At 53.4% G+C, this 25,366-nt stretch overlaps 1 protein-coding gene across 1 annotated transcript; it reads left to right on the forward strand.

Moving 5' to 3' along the window:
- EHD3 (EH domain containing 3) lies at positions 1–25,366 on the forward strand. The gene is made up of 7 exons (XM_006094344.3): positions 1–713; positions 10,723–10,899; positions 14,728–14,825; positions 20,855–20,937; positions 20,973–21,266; positions 21,965–22,129; positions 24,731–25,366. Exons 1-7 carry the CDS (start codon positions 487–489, stop codon positions 25,256–25,258), a joined length of 1,572 nt encoding a protein of 523 aa, XP_006094406.1. The 5' UTR covers positions 1–486; the 3' UTR covers positions 25,259–25,366.

The raw sequence follows: 25,366 nt of genomic DNA on the forward strand, positions 1-25,366 counted from the left end.
GCTGACCGCGGGCTGGAGCGCCGCCGCATCCCCCGAGCGACTGGGCTGGGCAGGAGCGCAGCCGAAGCACCCCCTAGCTATACCCGGGTCCGAGCAGGAGCGGTCTGGGGGGAGAGCCCGGACCCCGGCATCTGGCAGTTCAATTACAGGTTTGACTTTAATTTCCAAGATCGCGACCCTCCCGCCCAGCCCCGATCTTTCTTCCCTCCCTCCGGCCTTGGTCGCTGGATGAAGCTGGGGCTGGGCTTGGTCCCAGGAGCTTGGAAAGAGCGCGTTCTCCGCCCCGCGGCGTTGCTCCGGGGACCTCCGAGCCGCGCGCCCCGGTCATGGTGCGGCTGAGCCCCGCGCTTGGGTGAGGCGGCGGCGCGGTTCCGAGCCCAGCGGGCCCGCCCTGCGAGGCATTTTCCCCCGAGGAGCCAAGGGCACCGGACGCGGGGCTCCGCGCCCTCCTGCTGGGCTGCGCGCAGGGGGCGAGCAGCCGCCGCGATGTTCAGCTGGCTGGGTACCGACGACCGCCGGAGGAAGGACCCCGAGGTCTTCCAGACGGTGAGCGAGGGGCTCAAGAAACTCTACAAGAGCAAGCTGCTGCCCCTGGAAGAGCATTACCGCTTCCACGAGTTTCACTCGCCCGCCCTGGAGGATGCCGATTTTGACAACAAGCCCATGGTCTTACTGGTGGGCCAGTACTCCACTGGGAAGACCACTTTCATCAGGTGAGCCAGCCCAGGGCGCCCCCGGCAGCCCCACCCTGCCCCCAGCGCTTATGCCTTCCATTCACTCCTGGTGCCCCCTCCAGGCTGGGTACTGTCTTCTCTCCACGACTCTGAAGAAATCTTGCATGACCATGTGTCCAAAGCCTATCCCACCATTTCACTGCTGGTCCCCCACCCCCTCCTACCTAATGCCTCTCCACTGTACTTAGAGCCCTGGCTCAAGTGGTCAGTTTGAAATGTTAAAAACCAGAGCCATCTTATTCTTCCCATTTTATGGATGGTGAAAGCAAGGCCCAGGAGGCACGAGCGAGAAATCCCTTATCCCAAGAGTCCCGTGTGGGCATGTCTTACACCCTCACTTTTTAGGGACATGCCCTTTATGGCCACTTCCATTTCCCTTGCCTTTTAAAGGCTTCCGCCATTCACGTAGGGGCTTTACAGTTCCAGCTGAAGAGGTGGGCTGGGGACCCTGTGGCTCCCCTGCCTGGTAGCGCCACTTGTCCTTCTATCATTTTCCTTCGAGGAGCAGAGCTCCGACATGTATCTCTTGGAGACTGGACAGAAGCAGTATATCCAGAAAGTGCATGTTGTTTTTTAAAATCTTTTCCCTTGTTTGGTCTTAATGGCTCGGTAATAATATTAAAGTCTTTTAGAGGAGGAAGGGATATTGACGATTGTCTCATCCAGCTTAGCGGGTGAGATAACTGAGACATGGAGAGGGTAGATGCACTGTCCAGAGGCATCTCCCTGGGGGGAGGCCAATGTGGGATGCTGGTCCTGGACCCAGGGAAGGAGGTGCTTGGCCAAATGCCTGTGACTTTGAGGGTGAGTCATCCATTCTCTTGAATTGAGTCCTTGGGCTGGAGAGATCCGCCAGAAGTCAGCGTGTCCACCTTGCCTTCAGAGAGGTCCGCATATGGGCCCCTAGAGGGATGAGAATCCTTCTTATCTTTAGACAACAGGCTTCTCTCCAGTCCTCAGGCCCCACATCCTTCAAGGCCAGCCATTTTCCTTGGCCTCATCTACAGCCCTGGCCAAGCCCTTGGTGCTTATGGTCCTCTGTGTTGAGAGGCAGGCTCCTACAGCGTAGCGATGGGTCCCGTGGCCTCCAAAAGTCAACGGTGCTCATCTCTGCCGGGTTTAAAGCGGGGTGCTCTTGTTTCCATTCCTTGACTGAGCACCTGCAACACTCAGCTCTCGTCTTTGATCGGCAAGAAAAGCAGCAACGGGAACAGTCTGGTTATTGATTCTCCAGATACAAATGTTCTCTTAACGGTAAACTTTCATAACACACCCTTTCTGCAAGCTGCGCGTGCCCCACACTAACATGTGGTGTCTGAATAGACCACCAGATCAAGTTCGCCCTTGGGTAGGCGGATAGCCTTGGGCTCAGTTGCTTGGAGAAACTGAGTGATTTCTGAACAAGTTTGGTACCCAGGTTGGGGAGGGGGAGAGGTGGGTGGGCCGGTTGGCTTTTGGATCTTATATTGTTGGAACTACAAGGACCCTTCCCTATGAATTGAACCCATTGCTTCTTGACTTTTTAAAAGTTAGTTCCTCCTTTGAAAATCTGATGAAAGCTGCACTTATCTTTAGAAAAAAATACACATACATCACAAATGTATATATAATTTTGTGGGCCTGAGGACCACCGTGGACTTCAGGGCAAGGGTTCTGATCTAACCCATCTCCTTTACTTTATTACATACCCATTGCTGCCAAACACACTCGAGAGGTACCTGGGTTCTGTGCACGATTCCTTTGTAACCTGTGTCCTTTCTCTGGCCTGTATTATGCCCCCACGGGAAGTCCTGGCCATTAACAGACGGCTCCTGCCTTTGCAGAGCCTTCTCTGGCCCTCTGGACACACCTTGGTTCTTTAGAGCTTCTCTTTCCTGTAACAGCAGCACACACAACGGTGCCTTAGCTCCTGGGGCCTCGCCTGGGGTCTCAGCCACGGGAGGTTCCCCGTATTTGCAGAATGGGAGGGAAAGTGGGGAAAGGCAGGTGTCCCTAGGGTGCTGGATCTCCAAGCATCAGACCGGTTTAAGGGCCTCTGTCTGAGACTCTCTCCTGGTTTCGCCTGAGTCATGCTGGCTGTTAACTGGGTCTCAGAAAGTGGCAGGGTCGAGCTACCATAGATTATTCATTATCTGAGGGAAACAGGAAGGCCGGGAGGGGCAGATCCCTCCGCTTCTTATCCTCCAAGTACAAGAGTTCTCTCTCCCCACTCATGTCAGTAACTGAATTTAGCTCATGCATCAAAAGCCGCCTCCCCTTGGGGGAGAGTGGGCCAGCAGGGCAGGAAGGAGGGCTTACAGCACAGGGACGCCTTCCCAAACCAAATTGCATGTTTTCCTTCCTTGTCATTAAATCCACTGAACAGTTATTTTCTTTAAATTGGAAAATGCAGAGAATGGATGTACGGAAGAAGAAGAAAGATCACCCATAATCCCACAACTCCAGGGAAACCATTTTAGATATCATTCACATGTATATACATATGTACATATTTCCAGTATGGTTAGCTATTTTATCACCGGTTAAGATCATTCATAATGTAATTGTGTATGCTGATTTGTTTCGCTGACAGCAGGAGCATTTCTCATGTAAGTTTAAAAATCTTTGTAAGCATTCTTTTCGAGAGCCTCGTGCTATTTCGCTGTATGTATATGCAATTATTCACGGCTCCAGTCTACTTCTTTTGAATGTCTTAGGATGTTTCTGATTTTTCTGCTATTGCAGTATCACTCTGAATATCGTTGTGGGTAATATTTTTCCACACACTGACTGTTTTCTCAGAGATTCCCAGAAGCGAAGTCACTAGGCCAAAGGTTATGCAGCGTTGTGTCTGTTTATTTATTTTATTTACTTATTCTTTTACTTTCAATTTTGCTATTCAGAGTCCTATTGCTGAATTGCTCTCCAAGAGGGTAAGTTGGTATAACACCCCTCTCCCAGGCTGCACCGGGGTAGGAAGGTGCGCGGGGCGTAGATTCTCAGGGTGCCCTGGCCTCTCCGTCCTCCCCATCCCTGCTTCCTGCCTTGGACACCATGCTTCTCCCCTCCATCCCAGGCTGAGTCTGCGAGGGACCTTTCTCTCCAGAATAGAGACTGGCCTCTTCATTCCCAGCCCCGGGCCTTTGCCGCGGGAGTGCCCACCCACTTTCAGTTATATGTACTTGCCGCAGGGTTTATTCCTTTTCTCAGGAAGAACATGCAGAAAAGGGCATTCTTCTAACAACTAATTAATGGGCTATGATCTCTGCCTGAAATAACTTCTCTGGCCTACGGCCCGGCAACCCAGAGTAATAAAATAAACAATAAATTGGCCTGGTGGCTGCTCCCTCCAACACAGGCTGCCTGCTCGGAGTACAGTAGCTCTGTGTCCCTCGGGCCTGGCAGCCTTTCCCTGCCTCTGCTGTTTTTCTCCCTTCGCTCTTCCTTCCCCTGGCAGGCAGCCTCGAATCCCTCCTCCCTTGCCCCATCTGGCCCCCTGGTCACAGAGGTGAATAGCCGGCTGGTCCCAGGGCTGTGGAAAGCCCAGCGCTCTCAGGGGCCATAAGGGAGGCCAAATAGAGGATTGGGGGTCGGGGGTCAGGCCTAGGGCTCCCAGAGCCAAGCTGCCTGTGTCTGCACAGGGAGGTCTGGGCTGATCTCAAGGCTCAGGTGGCCCTTCTACAGCATGACTTGGACTCTGAAGTATGAGCACACAGTGGGAGCTGCTACTAGCTGACCCTTTCAACCTCTCCCTCTTCTTCAGGGGGAGGTTTGAATCCTCCTCAAAAGTGACTCAGCCTTTACCTGTGGCTGCTCCATCCTCACTGCCTAGGCCTCACCCCGTACATTACAGCATCACCATCCCACCCGCTTCCAGGTAGACCCACTGACCTCTGCCAGGTCTATCCCACCAGGCACAGTCCCTGCAACACCTCTGTCCTGTCCACCCTGAGCTCAGTGGACATCCTTTTCCTGTCAGGGCTCGGATCTGCTGGGCCCTAAGTGAGGCTGGATCCACCTGCCCCAGGTCCAGCTTAAGATCCGCCTTGGAAGTCAGGTGTGTGGAGGGCATCAGGCGGAGCACTGCCTGGGACGGAGAAGGACCCTGGAGAAGGGGCCCCCCCATCAGGATTGGCAACGAGGCAGACCGGGGTCAGCAAACTGTGGTTCGGGGGGAAAGGGGGCTCCTTGGCCCTTAGGGGGTTCGTAACAAAATACCGACTTCTGCTCATGGGCCACGAAGTTTCAATCACACTGTACGTGCGCCCGCACGTGGTATATTGTGGAAGAGCCACACTGAAGGGGCCAAAGAGCCGCATGTGGCTCGCGAGCCACAGTTTGCTGACCACGGGGCCAGACCATGGATAGAACACAGCCTGCTCAGCAGAACCTGGGCTCCAGCGGACACCAACAAGAGGCCTTGTTAGCAAGATCTATCCCTCCTCTTTCCTCACCTCTATCGTGTGAATCATAACAGCTGCCTCCGATGGTTACTCGGGCTTAGAAGGGGAAAGGACCAATGTAGCTCATTCCTTTGCAGGCACTCTGCTTGGGGCTTTATCATTCCCTCTCCTCTTTCTGGGTCTAGAAAGTGGATTCTCTAACCAGAGGCTTAGAGGCTGGCCCTCAGGAGGTGGGGAAAGCCCTTGTCGGCCCCTCCCACAGCCAGGATGAGGGGGCGGGAGGGGGGGTGTGCAGGAAGAGTTGGAAGAGGGGCCTGAGCCACAGTGCTGGGGAGTGGGCGGGGAAGGGGAGGGGAGCGGGAGGCTTGGCAGTGTGGCCACCTGTCTTTGTGCTGGGGTCACCTCATCCGGTGGCAAAGGCTGCTGTGCCCCAGGGACAGTGGTGGCTGCTCTGCTCTGAGGAGCACAGAGCTGACTCAGACCTCAACTGCACCATCAGGGGTCTCCCCCACCTACTCCCTCATTTTGTGTCTCTGGGGTGCTTTACAGTCTCCCTAAAACCCCTGAGGCTGACAGGGCAAGTATGATTGTTGGGACTTTGTTTAATTTTATTTTTCGTTTTAATTTTTTAAAAAATCTTTAAAATGTTTGAGAGTATTATAGATGTTCCCCCTTTCTCCCCCCATTGCCCCCTCCACCTGGTTCCCACCCCATCCCAGGCCTTCACCACCCTATTGTCTGTGTCCATAGGTAAGACGACCAAAGATTCAGATCTATAACACGAATACCTATGGTACAAGGCAGAAAGTGATATGTGCCTTCAGAATCTACTAAAGATATGCAAATTAACAGCTATGTGATTTTCTGGGAAGAGTGTAAGTCAGGGTTGGGATGACGGCATGAATCAGTTAAGGCCTCACTGAGGCGGCATCGGGACTGGATTTGTAGACTCTAGAAATGCACTGAGTACTTACAGGCAACAATGAGGTGTTTGTTTCCTCTAATTATTGTCTCTTCCAATGTGAGCAAATGTCTGGTGTAGCCTTTGTTTTTCCCAAACTCATGGGTGTCATATCAAAACCTTCAAGCCGTCCCTTTGGCTAGTTAGAAACCAAGGATTATCTCCTTTTTTATAAACCAGGGAAACAGCCACTGGGCTGTTGGGTGATATGTCCAAGGTCCTATCTGTGATGGAGGAGCCACCCAGGAAGGTGCCTTCTGGGCTGAGCCGAGGCAGAGGGCCCAGCCCACGGCAGCATGTTTGCGGAGCCCGCCCCTCTGTTCCCTCCGTGGCACCGGCCCAGCGGCAGCCCAGCCGAGGTCTGGCCCACTGCTCTGGAGAGGGGTACTTTGGAAGCAGACTGCGTTAAGAGTCTTGGCTCCATGCCTCTCCCTGGGTGCTTAGGTCACCACTAAAGCAGACCGCATGCTTAGAGTGCCAGGCAAGCAGGACACACACACACACACACACACACACACACACAAATGAGGAAAATGCCATGAAATAATTTACTGAGTCAAAACATACAGAAAAGTGGTTCTCATAGAAAAAATCAGCTTTGTGTAGGACTTCCATACACCTATTTTATGGTTTTAGTATTTACTTGTTTTTCATTCGATGGCGGGGGATGGCATGGGGGGGGGGGCGGAGGGCACAGCGCACCATCTTAGCTCTTACCATTGCTAAATATTTTCATTTGGCCATGAACTTGGGCAACCTATATCTCAATTGACTCCACTGCAAAACTGAAATAATGCTGCCATCCCACAGTGCTTGTAGGGTCGATTCAGTGGAATAATTTGGGTAAAGGTCCCAGAAGAGCACCTGCCACTCAGCAGCCCCTCCTTACCCCTGCACGTCCTGGTCTCAGCCGTTCCCACCCAGGCTTGAATTCACTTGGCTTTGTGTCTGCTGCCGTGGGAATGGTTGCGCCTGGCAACAGAGGCGATTTGTATCACTTCCCACAGAGCAGCAGTGATGAGATCCCTCAATAGGTTGTCCTTTCCGGACACAGTGGAAGCTTTGTGAAGGGGGCACTCGGTGCTGCAAGCCATACCCAAATGTTCCTGAGAATTTACCCGGCTCCGGTTCTCTGCCCGGCCCCACTGTGTCCCTGGATGTGCTGGTGACTTTTCTGGACTCTGTGTTCCTCCAGGCCCTTGTGTGGTCAGCAAGTTTGGGCTCATGTGGGTTTAGCCACAAGGGCAGGACAGGCGGCCCAGCCTCCTGTCTTTGGCTCAGACAGACTCAGGCTGGGGCTCCGGCTCATCCCGGGAAGTGGCCCTGTCGTGCTGGGAAGTCACCCTTTGATCATCTGATCTCACAGCACGTCTCTCAGGGATGGAATCTGAGCCGCCCGGGTCAGCAGGAAACTCCATCACTGCCATTCGGCCCTGTTCAGTCTGACTGTTCTCAAAGCTGCCTCAGAATTGCTTCTTCCCACTTCTGTCTGTGTCAGCTTTCCCTCGAGCCTTTGGTCACCCACCAGCCCCTCCTGCCTCAGAACTCACACTTGCCACCGGACTACAGGGCTCCGCGTAGGGCTTCTCACCCACGTGCTCACGGGGCAGGGGCTCCTGGCACACAGACAGAATGGATGGGGTTCCCCTGGCATGGTGTTGGTTCTCATGAAACGTCTTCCCAGGGAAATCTGGCTTTACTATTTTTAAGTCCCAAGAATGTCCTTTGAGAGCCAGTGGGCCTAGGGCCTGCTCTGGTCACTCGATAGCAACAGCTTTTGCATGCCACGCGTCACTCATTGAGGCCTCGCTGAGGACCCCTAGGGCAGGCGTGTATGGAGGTGAGTGCATTGCTGGGTTTGTGGGACCCAGAGCCTACCTTTCTCCCATGGCCTGGGCCCTGGACGGCCTCCTGCCAAGCCATATTCCTTCGTGGCCTTCTTGTCCCATTCCTCATTCTAGTCCCATGTGGGGCTCAGCCTTTTTGCATTTCCTGGTCAAGAGGAGACCTACGGCAGGAAAGGAGATAGTAACGGTAGTGGTTAGGAACATAAATTCTCAAATCCAAGTGACAGGTTCAAATCCGAGCTCAGCTATTTACCGATGGCATGACCTGAGGCAAATTGTCTAACCTCTGTCTCCCGCTCTTTAAAATGGAATGATAAATCTGGGTGCCAGGCACTGGGTTAAGTGCTGAAGGACTGTAACTAGTTTAACCCTCCGAACACCCTATGAGGTGGGCTTTCTTATTAGGCCTATTTGACCATGAGGGTCATAGTACTCACCTCAGAGTAGATGTAAAGATGAAATGAGATAATCCATAGAAAATCTAGAACAGTGCTTGGCACATCCCAGGTGCTTGATACATTGGAACTATTACCTCCCGTGTTATAGAGGGAGGAACTGAGGTTCATAGAGGCCCAGTGCCTTCTGAAAGGCATGTCCCTCCTGGTTCAAAAACCAGGCCTGCTGGCCCCGGGCTGCTGAGATTCCCTGCCTCTCCTGTGAGGGCCTGGAGGAGGAGGCACATTGAGAAAGCAGGAAGCGCTCGCCCAGTGTGCAGCTGTTGGAAGTCTCCTCATTCATAGCCGCAGTGCCAGATTTCACAATGGTCCTCTGATGGAGGAAATCCTGCTTCACACCCAGACTGTCGGGCTGGGATGCTGGAGGGAGACGAAGGGCTTCCCCAGGCCACCTAAACCCTCCAGTGTGTGCCGGCAGCAGGTGGAAGGGGAGCCTTCTGGGCACCAGCTTCTCTGTTGGCTCCCTGGGGAGGACCCATAGCAACCTACTTAAACTGCCTGAACCACAGAGTCATGTAACAGCTCTGAACCCTTCTCGGAGGCACGGGCAGGGGACCCATGAGCCAGAAGAAACCCCAGCGCGTCTCCCTGGCCACCAGCCTGTGAGCAGAGCAGGACCACTGCTGCAGGCCCACCTAGGGGAGGCATGGGATGGGCGGAGCACTTGGGCCCTGGAGACATGGCCTCTGGTCCCAGCTCTGCCTGACCTTCGGTGGGGCCTGGATCAGCTCTCTCTGCGGTGACTTCCTCAGGGTAGAAGGCGGTTGAAGAGCAAAGGATTTGGTGTTAGATTGATTTCGGTCTGGGTTTCAGCTCTTACTATTAGCTATTTAACTTGGAGAAAGTCACATACCCCTCCCAGGCCTCCATTTCTTCAATACCTACCTAGAGGGCTGCTGTGAGACCCAAAGGAGATAATGTTCCCAAAATGATTGGTGTGCTGCCTGGCATGTGGAAATGCTATGGAGTGTCAGAGGTCTTATCAGTAAAATGGGAGTGCTGTCAACCCCAGCTGCACATTTGGGTCACTTGGGGAGCTCCTAAAAAAGCGCCCCGCCTCTGAGTGAATGGGTCAGAACCTCCGGGGGTGGGGACCAGGCACCTTAGCTAGAGCTCCAAGGTAGCTCAGCTGTGAAGCCGGGGTGAGGACCACTGGTCCAGGAGGTCTCCATGTTCCCCTCCCAACTAACAGCCTCTGATTCGACCTCTCTTCTCCTGGGGGCCCTCGAAGTTCAGGAGGTTCTCAGCACAGTGAGGGCTCCCCCAGAGTCTGTGTTTGTTGGTCAGTACACCCTTAGCTCCTCGTCCATCATGGTCTTGGAAGATGCCCCTGGGACTCTCCTCTGGTCAGTCCCAACCGGAGGCAGTTCTGGGCTCCTCCCCTGAATCCAGCCTCATGCTATTTGGGCCCAAAGCTGTTCTGAGCTTCTTCTAAAAGACTCAGTTGTCTTTAGGAGCTGTTCTCTTTGTTCTCTGGCTCATCATGTGCCTTTGCTTTTGACTTCTAAAGGGGGCTGTTTAGAGGGGCATGGCCTTGGGCTGTCACTGCTCTGGCCAGGAGAAGAGCAAAGAAAGGGACCTGGCACCTAGAGAGTGGACCAAAAGTCTAGAGGGAATGGAGACCCACTTTTCATAATGTAGCTGTCACACTGGCTGTATTTTTTTATTTTTACTGATTTCAGAGAGGAAAGGAGAGGGAGAGAGAGATAGAAACATCAATGATGAGAGAGAGTCATTGATCGGCTGCCTCCTGCACGCCCCCTACCGGGGATCCAGCCCGAAACCTGGGCATGTGCCCTGAACCAGGAATTGAACAACGACCTCCTGGTTCATAGGTCGATGCTCAACCGCTGAGCCACGCGGGTCAGGCACACTGGCTGTATTTTCGTCTCATGTATGAGCTAGTTTTCTATTAAAGGACTGACTAACCAGATAAATAAATAATGACCCGTGGAAACCTGGCAGAGTCCATGGATGCTCTAATTCTAACCAAGTCTTTATGCAGATCTGCCAGCAGGTTACCTTCAGTTGTAAAGTCTGCATTAATCTGTGCAGCAATCACTGTCCGCCCATGCTCCAGCCCCGAGCCCAAACCTTGCATTTTTTCCCTACTGACTCGGGGAGAGGAAAAGGTAAGAACCAAGAAGAACAGATTTGGTATTTTAAGTTCAGTGGTAATCCCACCTCCTCCACCATGTCTTTGAAACCCTGCCTTGCAGTCCTCTCTCCCTGCCGAGAAATCTCGTGGCTCTGGACCTTGCCCTTCTGTCCTGCCTTGTGGTAGATGCTCAGTGTTGATCTACCAGCAGCATCCCTGCTTTATGACTGTGCTCCCTCTGCCAGGTACCTGCTGGAACAGGATTTTCCAGGCATGAGGATTGGGCCCGAGCCGACCACCGACTCCTTCATTGCTGTGATGCAGGGTGAGGTGGAGGGGGTCATCCCTGGGAACGCTCTGGTGGTGGATCCTAAGAAACCCTTCCGGAAACTCAACGCCTTTGGCAATGCCTTCTTGAACAGGTGAGTGCAGAGGGGATATACACACTGACTTTTCTTCTTCTTCGAGTATGAGAAGGGAAAGCACAGGGCCGGGTCTTGGGAGGCGTGGTGCCTTTCCCATACCTAAAGGCTCTCTTGATTGTCCCTTCCTTGCTCAGAATGTAACTGAGCCAGTCACTATAGAGTAGGGATGTGGGAGCTGCAAACGTTAGGCTGCCTCCTCCTGGTCAAGGAGCAGGGAAGGGTACCGCAAGGTGAATCACACACACACACACACACACACACCCGCCCCGTATATGCACCTCCTGCCAGTAAGAGCAGAGAGCACTCCCAGCCTTTGCCTGCGCTGCCAAAGGGATGTGCATCCAAGTGGAAGGAGGCAGAGGAAGGTTTTTCTCTGTTCCTGGACATTGTTTTCCCTTGGTGGAACGAACCCTGGACTTAAGGTGGAAGTCCTGAGTTTGAGCACTGACTTTCCTCCTAACCTCATTGTGTGGCCTTGGACAGGTCACAAGTAAAAGCCTACAGACACCAGAGTTGTTGTGATGATTTGAGTGAAAAAGCTCTAGGGAATGCTTGGTAGGCTGATCCAGGTCTTCCTGTTTCTGCTTAACCTGATCCCCTGATTGCACTTTTTCTATAAACCCACACCACATGTTTGCATGAGTATTGCACTGGAAATTTTTAAACTACTTTCCCTAATTGGAGGTATTTAGAGGAGAGGGAAAGGCTATATAGGCTTTGGCTTCAGACAGACCTGGGTTCAAATCCTACCAAGTAGCACCATGGATCTCAGACAAATTACCTAACTTCTCTGTGTCTCACTTTTCTCGTCTGTGAAATAGGATAATACTAATACCCTCCTTCGAGGCAAGAGCACTGAGATGGTCTTGTGGGAAGTTGGCATTTGACATGGGTGATCAAAGATGAGTGAGGTGACACTGAAAGTGTAAAAACGACAACAACCCAACATTCTAGGCAAACAACATTCCACCCAGAGGGGAATGAAAGAATGTGGCTTAGTGCAGGAGCCCTGTGACCAGAACTGGAGAAGCTTCGTGCTTTTCTGACCATGGGCTGGGGATCTGCCAGGCATGTCCATGGCAAGGGCAACAGGAGAGAGGGGCAGCTTACTGCAGCTACTCACAGGAGGCTGCACCCCAGACCTCGGGTGCCCATCTCTGTGCCCCTCAGCCAGCCTTCAGAAGCCTACACCGTGTCCCTCGTCAAATTCCCGCCCTTCTCCAATCACCTCACCTCCTTCTTATAGCATTTGGCCTCCCTTCCCTTCTAGAGAGAATGGGAACCAGTGGTGTGTACCCAGATCCATCTCATTGTTTGTTCAGTCTACCTATAAACAAGTTCATCTGCCTTTGTCCTCACTTCCTCCACCCGGGGCGTAGAGAGCTGTGGCTTCTCTTGTCCTCACAAGGTCTAACTCCTGCCACATCATGTCCTGGGCTACGGGACATCTTCTCAGGGACCCTCCCCATCAGTGACTGCTTCTCCTTCTGACCACTTCACCCTGCCTTGGCTCCTTCCCTTCACACAAAAATCTCCTCTTGAAAACCCTACAGCAGCTCTCTCTCTCTCTCTCTCTCTCTCTCTCTCTCTCTCTCTCTCTCTCTCCTCACAGCCAAGTTTCTTGGCTTCATCTCCTCGTGTCTTCCTGTCCCCCAGCCTGTGGAATGTAGCTTCACCCTACCACAGCTGCTTGTGTGAAGGTCACCGTGACTTCTTAGTGATCATAAGCAGGGCCTCTTTCCACCCTTACATTACCTCTTTGGTATTTGTCTCTCTTGACCACCATCCCCTCTCCTCCTGCCTCCCTGGCCAGGCCCTCTCTACATCCAGTCTCCTCTGTGTCCCCTTTTTCTCTGGCCCTGATGACTTGCTGTCACCCTTAGTTGGCCCATCATCACCCCCTGCCCTTCTTACTCCATATGCTTGGCCTGGGTTTGGCCTCAGCCACAATCCTGGCCCCAAATACCAAATGACAGAAACCCAGCTCAAACTAGCTTCAGCAAGATGGGGGATGTATTGTAGAACACTGGGGTGTGCCATAGAACCCCAGGAGCAGAATGTGGCTGGGTCTCCAGTGTAATGGACAACATGGGCTTCGACAGGACAGGGGCTGTGTCACTTACTGTTCTACCCCCCTTATCTGGGATAGTGCCAGGCATGTAGCAGGCACTCCATAAATATTTGTGGAACTGAACTGGACATGCTGACAACCATCATATCTGATCATGTCATTCTTTGGCTTAAAGCATTCCAATGGGTTTCTACTGCCTTCAGTATAAAATCCAAAATTTTAATGTAAGGCCCTTTGTGATCTGGCCTCCTGCCTCCTCCCTGTCTAGCTTCATCTCTGGCCACTCCAGCCTTCCTGTCCTCGCCTCAGTGATGTGTACCCACAGGAATGGTGCACATCTCTCTCATTTCTATGCTGCGTTTGCACCTACTTCTATTAGTTACCTGGGGCTACTACTCGGTGCCTTAAAGCAACAGAAATGTGTTATCTCATAGTTCTGGAGGCCAGAGCTGAAACCAAGGTATGGCAGGGCCATGCTCCCTCAGAAGATTCTAGAGGCGCATCCTCTCTTTCTTCTTCCCTCTCCTGGTTGCCCAGGTGTTCTTGTTAGTTCTCTGCGTCTTCCCTCTGTGCATGTCTGTCTTCACATGTGTTCTCTTATCTTATAGAGTGTTGTTTTATAGAATTTTACACCTGAGATTTACATAATGTTATTAACCGGTGTTACCCTAACTTAATTTTAAAGAAGACACCAGTTTTATTGGATTAGGGGCCTACGCTACTCTAATATGATCTCACTTAACTAATTACATCTACAGAGACCCTATTCCAAATAAGGCCACATCCTAGACCCCCTGGGGGGTAGGACTTCAACAGATCTCCTTGGGGGACAAAATTCAACCCATAACACTGCTCTTTCACTGTTACCCCTTATCTCAGTCTGGAGTACTGTCTTCTCTCTACTACCCATCCACTGATACACACACACACACACACACACACACACACACACACACACACGCTTCCTGCCTGCACTCTTATCTGCCTGGCAAATGCTGATTATCTTTTGAAGTCTTAGTTCAAGTTCGGCCTCCTCTGTGAAGCCCTCCCCCCCCTTTTCTCCCCATGTGTCCTGCATCTCTGCCATTTCACATAATATACGTGGGAGAGTAAGACACCTTTTTAGCTTCCACCAAAAATGGCATATGAGAGAGAAGGCTGAAGTAAGAAGGATCTAAGTTAGGTTTACCAGCGTGTATGTTGAGACTCCAGGATGTAACACTATAAATGTTTCCTTGAATAAGGCTTGACTGCTATCCTAATAGCAAAGTTTGATATTTGGATAGCCCTTTGAGGCCTAAACAAATGTTTCTGGGTGGTGTGACCCCTTCATCAAGGCCCGTTCCAGTGCCGCCTCCTCCAGGAAGCTGTCCTGGACTCCATCTCTCCACCTTGAATCTCCCCAACCCTTCGCTTGGCCTCCCTCGGGTTGGCCACGTGCATGCCTCCTCTCCTCACCAGACTGGGTTCCCTGGGAGCAGGGCTCAAGTTCTGGACATCTTGGTGTCCCTGACAGCAGGGGTCACAGTGTAGGACCCTGGCTGCCCAGGATCCCCCGGGAGCTTCCTCAGCATACAGGTCTTGGGCCCAGCATTGGGGCTAAGTCTGACCTGGAGCTGGGCGTCTGCATGGGAAGGCAGCCAGGTTTCTGAACCTCTGCCCCTGGGCAGGGAAGGTGGGCATGCGGCTGAAACAAGGGTGTGTGAGGCAATGAGAGGACAGTGGCTCACCTCGGACTCCTGTCGACCTTGCAGGTTCGTGTGTGCCCAGCTGCCCAACCCCGTGCTGGAGAGCATCAGCATCATCGACACGCCAGGCATCCTCTCTGGGGAAAAGCAGAGGATCAGCCGAGGTAGGGTCGGCTGGCTCTGTGCTCTGTTCTTCCTGGTATGTTCTCTCGCTTCCATACCAGGAGCGAGGCCTCCAGGGCCTTGCTGTCCCCTGATGAGCCAGTGCTGCCCTGTGTGCTGTATGGGATGGTCCGAGGCAGTGGCCAGGGGACAAGGGTGGGTCTACTGTGGCTCAGGAGATAGCTGGCTTCTGTCTTCTCCTCTGTAAAAGGGAGACATCAGTATCTGCCTTTCCTCCCTCATCGAGGTTATTCATGCTCCAAGCGACACCTAACGCGGGCCGGACCCTGGTTGCTTCTGAAGTCCCTGCAGTCTCCGCCCCGGAGCTTGCAGCCCTGCAGGGCCGGCGGGCGAGGCAGAGAACTTCACCTCCACAGCCTGAGGACAGCATGCTCTGGGCCCTGGAACGGGAGCTGGGATGTGAGAGCACTTTGAAAACTGCTCACTCCAGACAGAAAGGGGGTAATCGCTCATGAGGGAGGCCGCCCCCAGGGTGGTTAGGAGCTAGAACTCGAGCCAGACTGCCAGGGTTCCAAGCCTGCCTCTGCCACCTCCTGGCGGCGTGAACTGGGGCAGGTCAGTTTGCTCTGGTTGGTTCAGCTGTAAAGTAGGGAGAAATAATTCTATCTACCGGATAGGTTGTTTGAGGATTAAAAGAAATAATACAGATTAAGAGCCTTCTGCCTGGCACATAGCAGTGCCCAGTTAGCAGGAGGTGTTAGAGATCCTCACCATCATCATCACTGCCTTTTACAGCTAGACCGATGCTGTTCAAAGCTAAAAACAACTGCTCCCGGCTCCTCACCCCCAGCCTCCCCAGCCACAGCGTGCTGTGTGCCCCGGGTGACACCCTACCCTCTCTGTGCCCTGTATGTCTGGCAAGAAAAGCAGACGAGGCACACCCTTCCGATAGCGGAGCTGGGAGCTGGGCTAGAGCCAAATCAGCACTCGGCAGTCAGCATCCGGGAAGGAATGGCTTTGGCCTGGGCAGCGGCTGGAACTCTCGCCTCGCCCTGAAACCCTTAGCTGGCTGTCCACTTCCCTCGGCCCCTGTGCTCTGTGACCCAGACAGACAGACAGGTGTGTTCTGCAGGCTGCCCATGCTGCAGCAGGAGGCTCGGACCCCCGTCTGCCTGGTCACGGCCTGCCAGGGCCAGCACCCGCTCCCCCAGGCTGCACTGATTCCCATGGGCAGCCTGTCTCCTCCAGGTGGCTCCGGAGAGCCAGACTTCAATCCCTAAAGGTGGGTGGGCCTGCACCTGCAGGGCCAGTGCCGCCTGACAGGTGGGTCTGGAGGTTTCCAAGGAGGCTGGACTCAAGTTCAGAGATGGGGGTTTAGGACCTGCGCGGCTCTCAACAGCTCACATGTCCCCCTGGGTCTCACTGTTCCCATGTGTAACGAGGAGTAACGACCCATCGTATGACCTTGTGAGGTCCACGGATGGTCATAGACAATGGTCATCAGCTCTGGGTCTGGATCTCAGAGCGCTCCCTCCTTTCCCCCGACCTGCCAGCCAGGGCCACCGCTCCGCAGCCCCAGGGTCATCTGTGTGCATGGCCTCCCTGCAGCTGTGGGTGCACAGCCTGTGCAGCTGTGTGTGGCCGCCCTGCTTCGGGGATCCCTGCCTTCCTCAGCTCCCGTCCCATTCCATGCTTCCTCTACCCCTCTGCCTTCTCTCCTGCCTTCATCTTCAGGCCTCAGGGGCTGCCCTGTGCAGATTGGCTGCTTGGCCATCTTCCTATCCTCTCCCATCTCACGCGACTAAGCCCCACCTCTGGGAGAAGTGATGCCCCATGAGTGCTGCCCAGGCCAGTTTGTTCGCTGCCCTCCCGTGTCCAGACTACAAGTGCAGCTGCTAGCAAAGCAGCCTGTGGTGGAAACCGGAGCTGGGCGCTGGGCCGCAGCACTGCATCGTCAGCCCGGGCAGTGCTGACTCAGCTCTCCAAGGAGACCAGGAAATCGGGGGAGGGAGGATCACACACTCCCAGATGTCAGGGGACCCCAAATGAGGAGGGTTTCCAGTATGCAGAGTCCCTCCTCCTCCTTCCTCACAGAGCCGTAGAAGCTGGAGGCTCCAGCTTATACCTACACACATAAACATGCACGCTCATATACACACATCCACACACATGTACATCCACACTCATATACTCCCACACTCATATATACTCACACTCATACCTATATCCATACACATATACAGCCACACTCATATACACCCACACTCATACATACATCCATACACATATACATCCACACTCATATACACACATCCACACACGTATACATCTACACTCATATACACCCACACTCATACATACATCCATACACATATACATCCACACTCATATACACACATCCACACACATATACATCTACACTCATATACACCCACACTCATACATACATCCATACACATATACATCCACACTCATATACACACACCCACACACATATACATCCACACTCATATACACCCACACTCATATATACCCACACTCATACATCCATCCATACACATATATACCCACACTCATATACACATCCACACTCATGTGCACCCACACACATAAACACCCACACTCATATACACCCACACAAATATACACCCACAGTCATATACACACATCCACACACATACACCCACACTCATATACCCACACTCATATACACCCACACTCATATACACATCCACACATACACCCACACTCATATACACCCACACTCATATACACATCCACACATAAACACCCACACTCATATACACATGTGCACACACACACCCCCAAGTGTGTACATAGAACCAAACGCACTTTATCTGGCTGTGGTCTGGGGCCCTCAGGGCTCCGGGTTTGGTCACAGGGCAGATAGGCACTTCTTCCCTCCCTTCAGCCAGCCCAGGGCAGGGCAGAACCTCCAACCCTGCTCAGGGGGGTGGGGAGCCTGAAATCCAGGCCACATTCTGCTGCGTCCAAGCCTCGTGCCTGGCACAGGGCTGTGTCTCCCAGAAAAAGGCACCCTTGTGACATTGGCAGAGCCTCCATTGGGCCCCATGTGGAAAGTGAGCTGCTCCCAAGGGCTCCCCAGGCCTCAGGCTTCACGGAGGAGGACTCAGACCCCAGGCCAGAGCTGGACAAAGTGTGGTCCTTGCTCAGGGTGTGGCCTCATTGCCCAGGCCTGGGGTAGGTGCCTTGCGGGGTGGGAGAACGCAGGGGGCACCCCAGAACCTGGGCCTGGGAGGTCACGCGCAGCAGTTGTCTCCGGATGGAGATGCACTAGGTGGGCAGCAGAAGGGCAGGGAGGCATTCCGGGAAGTGACAGGATGTGCCCGGCCCAGACTCATTACTGGGAAGGAGCAAGGAAGCAACAGAAGTGGGTGGGTCCCGGAAGCCTGAGTGTCCTCTCACTGGGGAACCGCATTTCCCGGCTGCTCAGCTAGAAGTCCCCACCGGCCCCACCCTGCAAAAGCACCCCCCGGGACATGGAGCTCACATCCCGCTCAGTAAGCCCCTTCCTGCACAGGTGAGCTCAGCAACTCTATAGCAGGTGAACCCCTTGCCCAGGTCTCAACACTGCAATGGGAACTCCGGCCTCCTGACTCCCAGTCTAGTGGCTTCTCAGCCCATTTTCATGGAGGTGGGGAGTAGGCATGAAGGCAGACTCATCCCCTGGGGAACGTTGGAGGGTCTGGGCTGACTCTCACAGCCCTGGCTCGTCCCTGGCACCCTTGCTGGAGCAGGGCCGGCACTTGGGGGCCTCCTGGGCCTCACTGGGGCAGCAGGAGAGTCCCGATGCCTTCCAAAGGGCTTGCTGACAGCCCGCAGGCTTCTTCTGGAAGGTATACAGTGTGGCATTTGTTTCCCGTAGTCATCTCAATTCTTCCCACTTTTTGGAAATCGATGCCTTGTTATTATTTTATTTTATTTTAAATCTTGAAAGAGATTTGGGGGGAGGCAGAGCAGGACCATAAGTAACTGCCTGTTCTGAGGGCTCAGCCCTCTGGGCTCAGCCTGGCACATGGCTCTGAGCAAGAAGGGAAGGTGGACAAGAGTCCAGGATCTGGTTTCTAGTCCCAAGTTTGCCACCACCTGGCTGTGTGAGCTTGGGCCAGCCCCTTAACATCTCTGTTCCCTCTCCCTTCCCTGTAAGATGTGCATGCCCTGTTAACCCCTGGCATCAGCAGAGTTATGAGGATCAATGAGATTGCGTGGCAAATGTGCTGCCTTATCCCCTGAATTTCTCTTTAGACTGCGAAGGAAGCCAGTGGGTCATTAAGGAGCTGCCTTGCTTATTGGGTTTGTCTCATTGATTTCCGCCTGCCTGGCATTACTTAGGAATACTCTCATGCCAGTCGGCTGGAGCCTGGGGGCCGTGGGGAGAGGCCCGGGTCCCTGCAGGCTGCCCAGTCTCTGGGCCGGGCGCCTGCAGTCCAGGTCTCTTGGAGCCAGCGGACTTGCTGTAAGCAATTCCAGGAAGGCCAGCTTCGCCCTCCGTCTCTTGGGGCTCGAATCTCCCCCACCCATAGCCATATCTTATGTCATGAGCCTCAGGCTGCTGCAGGTGCTCTAGAGCTCTTGTTATGGGTCTGAGAGCCATTCCTGGGACCAGTGAGGGAAAGGGGGCCTGTCACTGGTGTCCTGTCCACCCCAGGCACTGGGGCGGAGCCTCCCGACTCAGCACAGCCCCTCCCTCTGCAGTCGGATCCTGTTGCCGTAGTTCTGCCACTGACCCCTCATTAGTCAGTTGTTGTCCCCATTTTATAGCTGAGAAAACTGAGGTTCAGACTTGCCCAAGGCCACACAGTGACTACATGGGAGAGCCAGTCCCATGCCCTTTTCCTTATTGGCTCCGGCACCTGCCTTTCAGCTGCTCCCACTCCTGGCTGTACATAAGCCGAGTCTAGGGCACAATTAGCCAGTTAACTGCCATGCATCCAAAACGGAAACCATCTCCACACTCCACAATATTTTGAATTTAATTGCATACAAAGGGTTAAACACCCGTCCTGGAGGTTGCCCTGATTTTCTGAGCCCTCTGCCCCCTTCCTGCCCACAGTTCTGAAGGACTGCCTTTGGGAGGTGGGAGCAACCAGTGTACCAGGCTATGCCACAGGGACGATTAGAAATAGCCAGGAGCTATCCCTGGGGCGGCGCAGGCAGGGGAGCAGGTGCTGGCTGCGGGCTGCAGGCCTACCTGGAACGGGAATGCACAGGCCTCCCAGGCTCTGTGGGAGCTGCTGGCTGGGCCTGTGCAGTGGGGAGGGCAGGGCAAGGCAGGGTAGAGCGGGTAGGCAGGGATGTGGCCAGGTGCTGGACTGCTGTCCTCGTGGCATGTGCAGGGAGCACAGTCCTGACCCCACCCCTTGCCTGCTGTTTAACTCTCACCTCATCTTTGAACCTGTTTCCTCCTCTGGAAAGTGGGAATGGTACTCCTCACCCCACCTACCTCAGAGGGTGCTGTGAGTGTGAAATGAAGTCAAGCTGTAAACATCTTGCCAGCCGGAGCAAGCACTGGATCTGGGGCTAGAGAGCTATGTACCGCGCCCCACCACTGCCTCCTACAAGCAGGGTGGTCCTGGATGAGTCACTGGGTGACTGTTTCTAGGTGGCACTGATACTATCCCTGCCTGGTCACTGGGCAGAGCCTGGCGCCCAAAGCACTTTCCTAGGCCCTGCTCCTTGATGGAGAGGGCTGGTTTCCCCGAATCAAAAGACTAAATAGGACTAATGGTGCTAATAATAATTAGCATTTATTGAGCAGCTACTATATGCTGGGCTTTCAGTGTATTTAGTCCTTATAGTTCTCTTAATGAGGTACTATCAGTATGCCCATTGATAGATGAAAACGCACTGACTTGGAGACACAGAGTAACTTGCTCAAGGCCAAATCGTGAAAACAGTGGAAGAACCAGAATTTGAACCCAGATCTGACTCCCAAGATGGTATTATTTCTCCTGCACCTGGTGCATCTCCCCAAACCCCTAGCCTCTGCCCCAAATGCCCCTCCCCCTGACTGTCGCTCTGCCTGCAGGGTATGACTTTGCTGCCGTCCTCGAGTGGTTCGCCGAGCGGGTTGACCGCATCATCCTGCTCTTTGACGCCCACAAGCTGGACATCTCTGATGAGTTCTTGACGCCCACAAGCTGGACATCTCTGATGAGTTCTCAGAAGTCATCAAGGCCCTCAAGAACCACGAGGACAAGATGCGGGTGGTGATGCGGGTGTACGGGGCCCTCATGTGGTCCCTGGGGAAGATAGTGAACACCCCGGAGGTGATCCGGGTCTACATCGGCTCCTTCTGGTCCCACCCCCTTCTCATCCCTGACAACCGGAAGCTCTTTGAGGCCGAGGAGCAGGACCTGTTCAAGGACATTCAGAGTCTGCCCCGAAACGCTGCCCTGCGCAAGCTCAATGACCTCATCAAGAGAGCCAGGCTGGCCAAGGTGAGGCCGCCCTTGGGGGGATGGGCAGCATGGGTGGCACCAAGTGTTTGGGGGCAGGGAGGTCAGCCACAAGAGCTGACTACTGGAATCAAACAGGTAGTCTCCTGCAAGAGCTACCTGCAACCTTGAGCATTGCCTGCCCATGTGAGCATGTTCTGTAGCTACTGCGTCATGAGCTTCAGCCATGCCCACACTGGCAGCCAGGGGGCAGGATACGGGGGTTGATATGATCACAGGCCCTGGGGTCAGATGGCCAGATTGGAGCTCCACTCCACTGTTTATAAACTGATCCCACCCCCAGCAAGGCCCTCAGTCTCCTGTTTCCTCACCTGTGAAATGAAAGGGTTGGAGGATAGAGTAGAATAAGAATGTAAAACCCTTTATTGCCATGCCTGTGTCCTCAAAAGTGCTCAGTAAATGTTAGCTATTGTTGTTGTCTTCCTCATCAGCATCATCTCCAGTATTACCATCCCTGCTATTGCCTTGACCTTAACCTCCCCACAATCTCGCCTTTCCCGAGATCTAGAAAAACAGCTCAGTGCTGCAGGAAGTGTGAGAGCAAGAGGGTGGACAGAAATTATTTCGGAAGTAGGAGCAGGAGGAGGAGGGGTTTATGGGAAGAGATGGATGCGAGCCACCAAGAAGGAAGGAATGGATCGAGGTCTTGATCAGAAGCGTTCTCTCTGCCCATTTCTCAGGTCCACGCCTACATCATCAGCTCTCTGAAGAAGGAGATGCCCTCCGTGTTCGGGAAGGACAACAAGAAGAAGGAGCTGGTGAACAACCTGGCTGAGATTTACGGCCGGATCGAGAGGGAGCACCAGATCTCGCCTGGGGACTTTCCCAACCTGAAGAGGATGCAGGTAACCAGGGTCTGGGGCTCCAGGACAAAGGGCAGTGAGCAGCCTGAGTATGGAGGAGATGCCCTAGGTCTGTCCTTCCTGGTGCTGTCACTGGCCTAGCAGGTGTCATATCTGGGGCTGGAGAGAAATGTGGAGCCCGAGTGATCCTAGTAGGACAGGGGTGTCCCATGATGTTTGGGATCTGTAGCTCCAGTTCCCTAGTCACAACCACCACGTCCTGTGAAATAGGACAAGTCACCTAATGAAGGTTCTCCAGGCCCCCAAGTACGTAGGAGTGGCTGGGGACATAGGCCATGGAGAAGAAGTCTGCACAGGAGCGTGCCATCTTTGGAGCCCACTACAGGCCCCTCTCTTGAGCCAGGGACCATCACACATGGTGACTCCTGTCATTCCCCAAATCAGCCCTCTGCAGAAGGCGTTTTCATCCTCCTTTGATGGATTAGCAAATTGCAATATACAAAGATAATTAATCTTCGCAGTTAACTGCCTGCAGTTTTCTGAGTGTAGTATTCACATGGGCTGCTAATAGAAAAGCCAGGAGCTGTCCCCAAAGTCCAAGCAAGAAACTACCTCCCCATACCAGCTGAATCCTCTCTGATCCTCTGTCTGTTCATCTGTAAGTCAAGGCCCCAGACATACTCAGCTATGGATGCTGTGAGCATCCGTGAGATAATACTTATAAGGTACTCAGTACAGAGCCCAGCACAGACTCGCCCTTGAAATGAAGTAAGATGTTACCACCAGGGAAGCTGGGTGATGAGCAAAAGGGACTTACCTACCCATGTAATTTTTGCAACTTCTCATGGCTCTGTATTATATCAAAATATGGTGTTTTTAAAAATCAGAGAATTAGAGAAATTCTCTAATAGCCGCAGACGTAGCAGTGATATTGACTTTGCTCTTGTTGCTGACTTCGATCTTAAGCTTGGGAACCAGTTTCTCAGCTCAAGACTGGGGTTTCAGAACTCCCTAGAGCAGGGGTCCTCAAACTTTTTAAACAGGGGGCCAGTTCACTGTCCCTCAGACCGTTGGAGGGCCGGACTATAGTTTAAAAAAAAACTATGAACAAATTCCTATGCACACTGCACATATCTTATTTTGAAGTAAAAAAACAAAACGGGAACAAATACAATATTTGTATTTGCATGTGGCCCGCGGGACGTAGTTTGAGGACCCCTGCCCTAGAGTCTCAAATAGGCACTTTTAGTTTCCTGTCTGATTTAAAAAGTAGACATTCAAAATATACATTTGTTCATGTATCCATTCATTCCTCTAACCGCCTACCGCAAGCCCGTCACTAACTTCAGAAATTACTTTAACGTTACTTGTGTCTCAATCGACTGTGCCCTGGCACATGGTCAACTTTTAGTTTCTCTTTCCATTAAGAATTTAATGATCTGTAATCAAGCATTTGGGAAGCTGATGTTTGAAAGGGACCATACAACCCCTTTTTTAATGTGAGAGATTCTTTCACAACATAAATGAGTCCATCTCCTGCTATTAGGTATGCTGATCAATAACATAAGTGGCTGTCCTTTGGGGGAATGTATGGGGGGGGCGTGGCGCACAGCCACTGTGCCCCTGGAAGATATTGGGAACCCACCGAACACACCTAGCTGTGGACAGAGACCCGAGGGACCTTGAGAGGTCATGCCCTGAGGGCAGGAAAACAGCTGGTCTGCCCCTGCCCTCCTCCCCTCCCAGCCCCCACTGCCCTGGTTCAGCCTGTCCTTGAAGGGAGATGAGAAACGCCCAAGCTAACACTCACTCTTGGAATGTAGCTGTGGGTGTTGGTGGAATTTTTCTGCAGGAACTCGAGGTGCCTGTCCCCAGCCTATCCCTGTGCACTTGGCCTCTTCCCCGGGTCCTGAGGTTGCCGTGGCCTAGCCAGGGCGGGAGCGGAGAGCTCTCACCTCGTCACTCCTGAGGCCCAGGGGAAGCCGGGCGTTCTAGACTCAGGACCTTTCAAAAAATCACAAGAAGGTGCAAAGTGGAGCGAGTTTCTCTTACCGTGTGGCGGGGGTGTCGTGGGGAGGCAGGAGGGGAGCTGTTGCAAAATCTGCGTGCCCGCTGCGTCTACTGTGTCAGGGGCTTCGGGAGGGGAGCCAGTCAGTGAAAACTCTCTCCCGGTGATTCCGAGGAGCATCCTGATTGAGGACAGCTGGTTAGGGGTAACCCTGGGCTCTTATGATGATTTGTGTTTAGCTGCCTTGGCCTCAGTCTTTCCTCCCTAAATGGGGATGAAATGTGATTTCCCTCCCTCAGAAGGGCACTAGAGGAGCGAATAAGACCATGTAGTAAAAGCACTCTGTGTTTTCAAGTGTAACCTTATTAAAGTAGAGAGACCCCCAAGCTCCGTCTCGCTCCTTCCCAGCCCCTGAAGCGGTTCTACTCTCTCCTGAAAAATCCCAGCCTCAACACAATGTGCCTGCTTTCCTCCTCCTCTCTCATATCTTTTATGATTTTGATGTGGCTCAGTTTGGCTTCAGGCCAAAGGGCTGTGGGCATCCCAGCATTAGTGGAAGACAGCCTCCCCCTCAGGGGAAGGCACTCCTCCCACTGTCTTTTTGCCTCACCTTCTTTTCTCCCCCCTCTCCCCAGGACCAGCTGCAGGCCCAGGACTTTAGTAAATTCCAGCCCCTGAAAAGCAAGCTGCTGGAGGTGGTGGATGACATGCTGAGCCACGACATCGCCCAGCTCATGGTGCTGGTGCGCCAGGAGGAGTCGCAGCGGCCCGCCCCGATGGTGAAGGGTGGCGCGTTCGAGGGCACCCGGCATGGCCCCTTCGGGCACGGCTACGGGGAGGGGGCTGGGGAGGGCATCGGTGATGCTGAGTGGATCGTGGCCAGGGACAAGCCCATGTACGACGAGATCTTCTATACCCTGTCACCGGTGGACGGCAAGATCACGGGTGCCAATGCCAAAAAGGAGATGTTGCGCTCCAAGCTGCCCAACAGCGTGCTGGGCAAGATCTGGAAGCTGGCGGACACTGACAAGGATGGCATGCTGGATGACGAGGAGTTCGCACTGGCCAACCACCTCATCAAGGTCAAGCTGGAGGGGCATGAGCTGCCCAACGAGCTGCCCGCCCACCTCCTGCCGCCATCCAAGAGGAAAGTTGCCGAGTGATGGGAGGAGGAGGTTCAGAGCAGGCAGGTGTTACAGGAGATGGGAGAGCCGGACACACACACACACACACACACACACACTCACGGGCACAGATCTGGAGAACCGCAC

Source organism: Myotis lucifugus, unplaced genomic scaffold (genome assembly GCF_000147115.1).
Source record: "Myotis lucifugus unplaced genomic scaffold, Myoluc2.0 scaffold_134, whole genome shotgun sequence".
NCBI lineage: Eukaryota > Metazoa > Chordata > Mammalia > Chiroptera > Vespertilionidae > Myotis > Myotis lucifugus.